The following is an 8,408-nucleotide window of genomic DNA, read 5'->3' as shown; positions in this document are numbered from 1 at the left end:
ACCTACTAACTCTAACAATATCAATGGAGGAAGTTGATAAATCCTAGGAGTAGTTCAATTTGTAGATTTCAGAAATGGGATGATTTAACATGTTTCCAGTCTGCTTATGCTATTCTGATTTTGCCTGATTTGAATGTGAATCCATTCCATTCATATCTTTGTTACACACCGTGGTATAGTTCCAGAAACTAATTCAAACCTGACTTTTGTGGAATTTGAATTTTCTGCTTATAACCATGCATTTCCTCCAGGTGCTTATCGGAGAAATAGAAGGATTTGTAAATTTCATTTTGAGTGCAGGAATTGCTGCCAATGTGGAACCAAAAAAAAACGTGTAAATGAGATGAACCTTGGGTAGAATCAGTGTCATCAGCTCACCAATTTTATTGTAAAAGAAATATTTAAAACAATGCTCACTCAAAGGACAAGGATAAAGTGTAGATGCCAAACACTTGTTCTTCAACTGGTGCCCATAGTTCACAGCCAATGTGAGCTTATTATTGTAGCATTCTTGGTAAACAGTATCTCAGTTTATACTTTTAATAATTAAGTCTATCTGCACTTTGAAATTAATCAGGTTCTTGGATGAACAAATACTAATCACTACCTTGATCAAGTGCAACTAATCAAATTGAGATGCTGAATTTCTGCTCCAGCATTTGTTAGCCCAGACTGTGGTCCAAATCTTGTGCAGAGGAGAGTCTATTTCAATATCAAACATTCAGTTGACTCACAATTCGGTTTATTTCAGTGATTATCAAAATTAGCATTGTATTTTACTAAGTTTTTTTTAAAAGTGCATTAGGTTTTTGGTGCCTTTTTCTTTTCAGCTTCTTCCCGTTCTTTCTCAATTTCTGAAACATGCTTTTCTATTTCTTCTGGATTTAGGATCTGCAAAAGCAAAAATACATGGAATTTAGCTGTATCTCTATTAGAATTATATAAGCAATTCATTAACAGGTGTATTTTACAGATGGAAATCATAGACGTCCTTTGCTTAACAGTTGGTCAGAATAAAGTATCTTTTCCATAAGAAAAAAAACATTAATTCAATGTATATGACGTAGACGTTTACCCTTAAGAGTTGTCCATGTTTCATCTCTGCTAATTCAAGGTGTTTTCCGCCTGACTGCACAACCTTTTTAAAAAAAAGTTTGGTAAAGGTAAGCTATTTTCCCTCTGTTTTATTTTAAACAATTTAAACAATGGTATGACACAAACAAATGAACACAAACACTTGGAACAATCAGAATCAATTTGAAACTAATGAGAATATAAACTGCAATAAAATTTGTGAGCTTGTTTATTCAGAGACATTTTGCAGTGTGATACTGCTTTCATTGTCACTCTACCCAGTTTGTATTTCCACTAAAAACAATTCACCTCCAACAAAGCTTTGATGGCAAGCTTTATGGTACCACTGTCAGTGGCAGTAGCTTCTTCAGTATAGTTTTTCTCCAGAAATTCTCTGACAGTCTTTGCACTTCTTCCTATTGCATTGGCCTAAACACAAAATAAGAATATAAATTGCATATTCATTCTTAAAATGAAAATTTTTAAGTTTTAAAACCAGCTAAATTATTCATTATTAGAAAAATTAATGAATTTACATTTTCCAACTTTCTATCTTCTATTAGGTATTAAATTGATATCCCTTCAGGTGTTATGGATAGATTAGCATATCAATTTTTCATCTCATTTAAATCTAGCCCAAAATAAAACAAATCTGGAGACACCATAGCTGGAAAAAAAAAGCAAAGTTGGAAAAACTCAGCAGGTCATTAGTGTCCTTTATATAGCAATGATAAAAATACAAAAGCAACGTTTTGGGCTTGATGAAGGGCTTTTGTATTATTACCATTGCAATATAAAGGACACTAATGGCCTGCTGAGTTTCTCGAACATTGGTACCCATTTGGAATTTTAAAAAATCCTCCCAAGTTTCTAAAAGACCCCTAGTAACAATGTCCTATACAAAATATAGAAAAACCACACGATACAAGGAGTAGTATGTTAATAGTTTGAGGAAAAAAATCAGCTAAAAAATTATACTTGGACATGAAATTTCTCAGACAATTTACCTTCCATTCATGGTAGGTTCCTGATGGATCAGTCTGGTACAATCTTGGTGTTCCATCAAAGTCAAAACCCACAATCAGGGCAGAAATACCAAATGGTCTGCGCCCATTACTTTGCGTGTAACGCTGTGAACAGTTTGGAAGTGGATGTCACATTAAATCCTTTCCAGCCAGTATCATTTGTACACAATTTATCCTTTTAAACAAATTAAGGTATACAAGAGCAAAGCATGTATGGCATAGAATTGGCAAAAGAATATGGAGAAAATTGCAAGCTGCAGAAAACTGAGCAGGTGTGCAATGTCATGAATGCAAATCATATCAAGACATACAGGATGCATTTACTTGTTGAGAAATAAGAGCAGTTACCCTGCACAAAAAAGTACTGCATCATTTGGTGCACCTGTAGTTTAATTATTGAGAGTCGGCAGTTAGACAAGTTCAGGGTCTAACCTACAATTTTCTTACTTTTTACATTTTGGTAAAATTCATACAATTAAACTAAGGAATTCAAGATGAAAGCGAATTAAGCAAAAAAAAAACTACTTGGTTAATTACTTTTGCCAGAAATTCTATGGTTTTTTGCTTCATGACAACAAAATCCAAGCTCTATGATTACAATAATTTTTATTGACAACATAAATAGAGTATCTGTAAACTAATACCTGTTTCAAACTGGCAATAAAGCGTGTGATGTATTCAACCGTGACTGGATCCTCTACAGTGAGTCTATGGCTTTGACATTCCACACGAGCTCTATTTATCACTATTCGGGCATCAGCTGTGAGTCCTACCAGAAAGGATATTGAGACAACATTTATATTTTACTTAGGCTGTTATTGAGCAATAATAACCTATAGCAATTTTTGCCTGTGTCTAATTTGCCTTTGTGAAAAGATAATAGTCCCACCAAGAATAAATTGTGTTAGAATAAATCATGTCGCAAACGGCAAGAGTACAAAATTACAAACCACAGCTCCCATTTCTCCACCAACTCAACATTTACAAGTTGCATAAATCATGTCTCCTGCACCATGTGGCAAGATTTTACAATGAAATATGCAAAGGTCTGGCATTAATGTATGTAAGTAGTAGAAGGTGGAAGTTAATAGAAATATTGGGAGAATAAAATGCAGTTACCATGGTGGACAGCATAGACTGTTTCTGTGTTCTTCCTCTAGACCTACAAGACTAAAAAAATTCAAGATGCATTCTCTAATATATATTTGATATTAGCCTGCTTTGTGCAATATTTATCCATGAGCCAACTAACTAGTCTGGCACATTGCTGTATGCAAATCTAATGTTTCCTACAATTATGTATACATTTTAAAAGTTATTAATGGCTTGTAAAAACAAATCGTACATTCAACATTACAAAAACAGCTTCTTCCCCATAGCCATAAGATTTTTAAATAGAACAATAACCTTATGGACATCACCTCTTAGTTCTGGTTATTCTTTTTAAAACTTGTATTTACAAAGTTGTAATTTTTGCACCTTACTGCTGCGGCAATACAAATTTCATGACATGTTCATGAAAATAAACCCGATTCTAATGAAAGATGCCAATTATATTTTTTTTCCCCCACAAAATCCCATTTTAATGAGCTGCTTCACTTTCTGCTCTATCTTTGAGACAATGAAGCAAGGCCAAGGTGGTCAGGGCAATTATAGGAGAGGCCGTAGTTTGGGTAGCGGAGTTGAGACCAGAGAGAGCGTGATGAGCACTCCAGGTGGGTACTGGAAACAGGACCGCTAATGTGACCGCAGACTGCTTTCGCCTCCATGAATAGAAGGGATTATGACTGACAGCATGCAGCAACTTTTGCCAGATTATCTTAAACCCACCAGCAATCGAGCAACTTTTGGAATGGCAGGAAGCTACTGTGAATGAATTTGATTGGTTTATTAAAATCCTAGAAACCTTTGAACATTGTTATGATTAATCTTGTTACTTTGTTCATTCATGTTTTCTGTGAATTTTTAAATCTAATATTGCCCAGAGTGGCAACTTTTTTGTAATACCTGAACAGCACAATTATTTTAACATTCTCTGAACATGTGAGAATGCACTAAAATTAATCATGAAACAAAACCAAGATTCTCAAAACAACAGAAAAGCTCTTTAACTAGTTTTCAAAGTCTAAATGAGCACATTGAACATTGGAACCAACCTGCAAAGGCCATACAAACATTGTCATCCAGTACACATATCTTCCTTACAGTTCTTTCATCTTGTAATTTGGCTACAGATTTCTTTTCCACTCCAAGGACGACAATTCCTTTTCCTCGCACACTCACCTATCACGTGAAAGATCAAAATATTAGTCTCACAATTATCTTGCCGTTGAATGGGTCATTGGCATGAATGCAATTTGCCCAAAATGAAGTGTACTGTTAAAATCTGCATGCGTGACAGGATTTAAATGTGTACACTCTTCTTTTGAAATCACTTTCTCCCTCTCCTGAGCTGGGCAGGAGATTCTAAGGCCTCTTTCCAGTTAAGATGAGACACATTTAGATAATGTTTGATCAGTGGATTTAATTTGCCTTTTGTGTACAATGAATAAAAATATTCAGTAATTATTTTTTACTGGTTCAGTCCAAAATGCTTAATAATTAGGCAAAATGCACTGATAAAGAATATACAACATTTTAAAAAATACTATGGGCAGTGGCTTGAATCCCAATGCAAAGAGCATCAAATATGGCAAGATTTGATAGGGTGAACAACTTCCTGGTACCCATTTCTGAAGGCTGATTTATTATATTTTAATGCATGTCTCTGCTTCAGCTCACTAAATCGCACGAAACCACAGAAAATAACCGTCTTTTGACATCTACGCCTACTGAAATAGAAAAAAAATAGCATTGCCATTTCACCTCATATCTGAGATACATTGTTTTCGAAAACACAAACCGTGGGTACAGACCAAGTGCTGGAAGAACGCTCTGCAGGTCAGACAGCGTCCATGGTCAGCGTTTCGGGTTGGGATCCAGACTAAAGTAGAAAAGGAGTAAGACAGTAGCTCATCTCTGCGAGAGGAGGGCAGCAGTTTTGAAGAATGAGAACTTTCGCCCCCATAGGCAGCAGGCAACCTTATTTCAGATGGATTGTCAGAGGTCGTGCACACAAGCCCGGGATTATTTCTCCTGCGGGCCGTGAAGATAAAAGTCGTGCAAAAACAAACCCCTTTAAGCTTGATGTGAACGGGTTTGCATGAAGTTTATCCAGGAACCTCAAGACCAGGAAGGACGGCGGGTGCAGTTCGGGCAGCGAGCACTGGAGGAGCTGGGCACCACAAGGAACTGCAAATGGCAACATTAATGTCACACTCATCCGAGGAGGGAGGGAGGGAGGGAGGGGGAGAGCCAGCGATGAACACAAGTTGCAGGGTTTGGGATGGCCGGGACCGACCAGCTTGCCTCCCCGGAAACCCAAGCTGGCCCTGAAGCCGGTGCAAAGTCCCGGTGACTCTGCATTTTTTATTGCAAAACCAGGAAAGAAAGCGAAAGGCCGCCTCAATGGGCCGGGCAAGGCCGGTGAATGGCGCCGGGCCCCCCACCTCCCCATCTCCTCGAGCACTCACCGCCGCCGAGCCCTTCTTCACCGCCTCCTGCGCGTACTCCACCTGGAAGAGGTGCCCATCCGGGGAGAAGACGGTGATGGCGCGGTCGTAACTGGCGCTCATGGCGAAGCGGGGCGGGAGGGCGAGGCGAGCTCGGGATCCGATCAAGGACCAGGGAGCGCGAGTGAGAAATCGAAACCCGCCAGCCCCCCCCAGAACCGTCCAATCCCCTCGCCCGCCCCTTCCGCCGCGGCGCCGACCACTCGCCGCGCAGGGGTGGGCGCTGGAGTGCCGAGGGAGGCGGAGCCGTCCGTGTGTCGCTGCCCCCGTCCGCTTTGCAGCCGCCGCTCTCTGCCACTGCCCGCACGTTGCCTTGTGCAGTCACCGGCGCCGTGTCAGGGTGGCCAGGATTCGAATTCAGTCCAAGATACCACGCAGGCTGGTGGAAAAAAGATCACCGTCATGTCCGTGGCCTTTGCATCAGCTCGCCAGCGGGGGAAAGGAGAGGTCACTCAAGCAACCATTCAAAAGGTAAGCGTCTGATTATTTATATTTGATCCTGTTATCCTTGACGGGGGGGAAAATCTGCAAAGAGCAATCATTTATTTAAAATGCAATTTCTTGCTTGGAGTATAATTGCCCCCCCCCCCTCCCCTTCGGATGAGATGTGTTTCAGCTTGGAAATGCGGGATTTGATCTCTTAAAGATGTGATTGGGGACAGTAATGATTTCTAATTCAACCCCCACCCCCTCAACTCTCAGTATTGTGAATGCAGCAGCTCTGAACAAAGCAAGGTGTGATGTTAGTGCAGACACATGGGGCAACGGAGGTTAAGGAGATAGTGCATGGCTTCATATCTTTTTTTTTAATCGTTACGTACATTTAATCTTTTCTTTGCAAAAATAAAACTGACGCCGACACGCATCTAATCCCAACCTTATTATTGACAGGTGATTTTTTTTTAAAACGTCCAAAATGATGCCAGATTGAGCAGTTACTTCTCTTGCCTTTGCAGCGTTTTGATGCCAATAAACCGTCCTCCCCCTCCTCAGCACTCCTTCCCGAAAACAAATGCAATTTCAAAAGAAATGCCTGAAATGCATGTTCTCTCGCACCTCCCCCGAAAACAAATGAAATTCCGAATATAAAATCCCTGAGTGATATTCATTTTTTTTTACAAATAAGGCCAAGTCTTATTGTATCATCAAAGTGTACTTCAGAGAGGGATGGGGGGGGGGGGGGCGTGTTGCAAATCGATGTATTTGTTTTATCATTGAAATAGCGAGAGAATGTTGCAATTTAGGAAACTTGCAATTTGGGGATGGCTTCCTGCGTTTGGGGGGGGGGGGGGTGGGATTGCATCACCGGGTTCTTTCCTCCTTGGCTGTGGCGATGTTGTGGGCAATGAAACATTTGCACACACACGTGCAAAAATAAAAGCCAAACTTTATCCCGATGGTGCCTGGTATTAAGTTCTGCGGGGTTTAATTTTTTTGATGTGGGAGGAGACCTGGGATAGGGGAGGGGAGTGCAAGGTGGGGAAGGTTCCGGGGTGGGCGACGGGTCGTTTGGCGGATTAATAATGGCGAAGAAGAAAAGGTGTCAGTGCAGACAGCAATCAGCATCTCGTTCAAACCATCGTGCTGCCATCCGATGGACAGGGAGCCTTGTTGCTCAACACCCAACACTTGGCATCTGTCTCTGTCACTGCCGATGAGAGCAACCTTGCTCATGCTTAATGCGTGGCAAACAGATCTCCACTCAAATTGTGTCATTGGTCAACCCGATCAATACTTTGCTTCTGTGCCATCTGTAGCAGGATTGAACGGATCTTCCCCCCCCCCCCCCCACCCCATGATCAGAGCACAAAGAAATCAAATGGCAAATTTTAAAAAAAGGCTTCTCGTTGGATTTTTGTATCCATGATTTTGCAGGTAACCTCTATCGTTAATATTTTGCATGATTTCACTCCCTCTTTCTGTAATTTTCTGCCTTTTTTGGAGGGGGGGAGGAATTGCAAATGAATCCGGAGAGTTTCAGAAGTCATTGCGTGTAATGTCCGAAAATGTTAGTGATTTTGAAATGTATCCATTTCATTTTCTAAAAATAATCTGAAAAGTTAGATTTCCAGACAACCATTTGGAGGAGAGTAGGAAAAGATTTCCAGTTGAACTGAGAAATACGAGAACATAGTGTAAAGTTGGATGATGTTTTATTTTGTACATGTATATAAAACCGAATGAGCCATTACTTTTACATAACTGTTTGATTTCTCTCCCCCCCCCCCTTCGTGATTTGATCTGAAGTGCAGCTATTTTATTGCAAGGTCTTAACTGTCTAATTCTCCAGCATAAAATACTGAAAATACATCCTCTGAGAAGAGTTTTATCGTGAGCAATTAAGTTTGGTGTTGATCATATTATTTATTGTAAAGTCAAATGAAAATTCAAATAATGAAATTGTAAATGGAAACGAGCCCTTTGAAAATGTAGCATGGATATAAGTAATAATGAGCAGGAATATACCTTCTAATGCAGTGCACCTTTTCCAAATTTTCATGGGTTGTGGAATCACCAACAGTAGATTCTAACTAAAATACACATGTGCATTGAGGGTGTGTTGACTATGCTTCACAGATGGTTGGTTATCTGTCACAGCACAATAACTGCCAATAAAAACTGAATTGGCTTGGTCTGATGGAATTCTGCTGCCAGGACTGAATGAAGAGTAGTGCATAATTCGTAGATTGCCAGAAGA

At 40.1% G+C, this 8,408-nt stretch overlaps 2 protein-coding genes across 3 annotated transcripts in view; one reads left to right on the top strand and one right to left on the bottom strand.

Moving 5' to 3' along the window:
* Nucleotides 1-369: 369 nt before the first annotated feature.
* Nucleotides 370-5,884, bottom strand: LOC138735770 (proteasome subunit alpha type-7-like). Its single transcript, XM_069884148.1, has 7 exons — nt 5,672-5,884; nt 4,256-4,382; nt 2,744-2,868; nt 2,082-2,204; nt 1,384-1,503; nt 1,076-1,138; nt 370-891 (listed from the first exon to the last, which is right to left on the bottom strand). Exons 1-7 carry the CDS (start codon nt 5,771-5,773, stop codon nt 802-804), a joined length of 750 nt encoding a protein of 249 aa, XP_069740249.1. The 5' UTR covers nt 5,774-5,884; the 3' UTR covers nt 370-801.
* LOC138735768 (calcium-responsive transactivator-like) overlaps nt 5,467-8,408 on the top strand; it is a 73,501-nt gene continuing 70,559 nt past the window's right edge. For both annotated transcript variants that reach the window (XM_069884147.1, XM_069884146.1), the window contains exon 1: nt 5,467-6,181. In XM_069884147.1, coding sequence (XP_069740248.1) covers nt 6,113-6,181 — 69 coding nt within the window. In that variant the 5' untranslated portion in view covers nt 5,467-6,112. The remainder of the gene's footprint in view (nt 6,182-8,408) is intronic.

This window comes from Narcine bancroftii, chromosome 6, assembly GCF_036971445.1.
Source record: "Narcine bancroftii isolate sNarBan1 chromosome 6, sNarBan1.hap1, whole genome shotgun sequence".
NCBI classification, from domain to species: Eukaryota; Metazoa; Chordata; class Chondrichthyes; order Torpediniformes; family Narcinidae; genus Narcine; species Narcine bancroftii.
This window is presented reverse-complemented; position numbering and strand designations above follow the sequence as displayed.

Bases quoted from the DNA above. Each gene is read 5' to 3' on its own strand.
- LOC138735770 (XM_069884148.1), bottom strand. From the start codon at position 5,773: ATGAGCGCCAGTTACGACCGCGCCATCACCGTCTTCTCCCCGGATGGG. The intron at 2,869-4,255 runs GTTGGTTCCAAT...CCTTTCTGGTAG, and splicing joins TGTTTGTATGGCCTTTGCAG to GACTCACAGCTGATGCCCGA. The intron at 1,504-2,081 runs GTAAATTGTCTG...TTTTGTGTTTAG, and splicing joins GAACCTACCATGAATGGAAG to GCCAATGCAATAGGAAGAAG.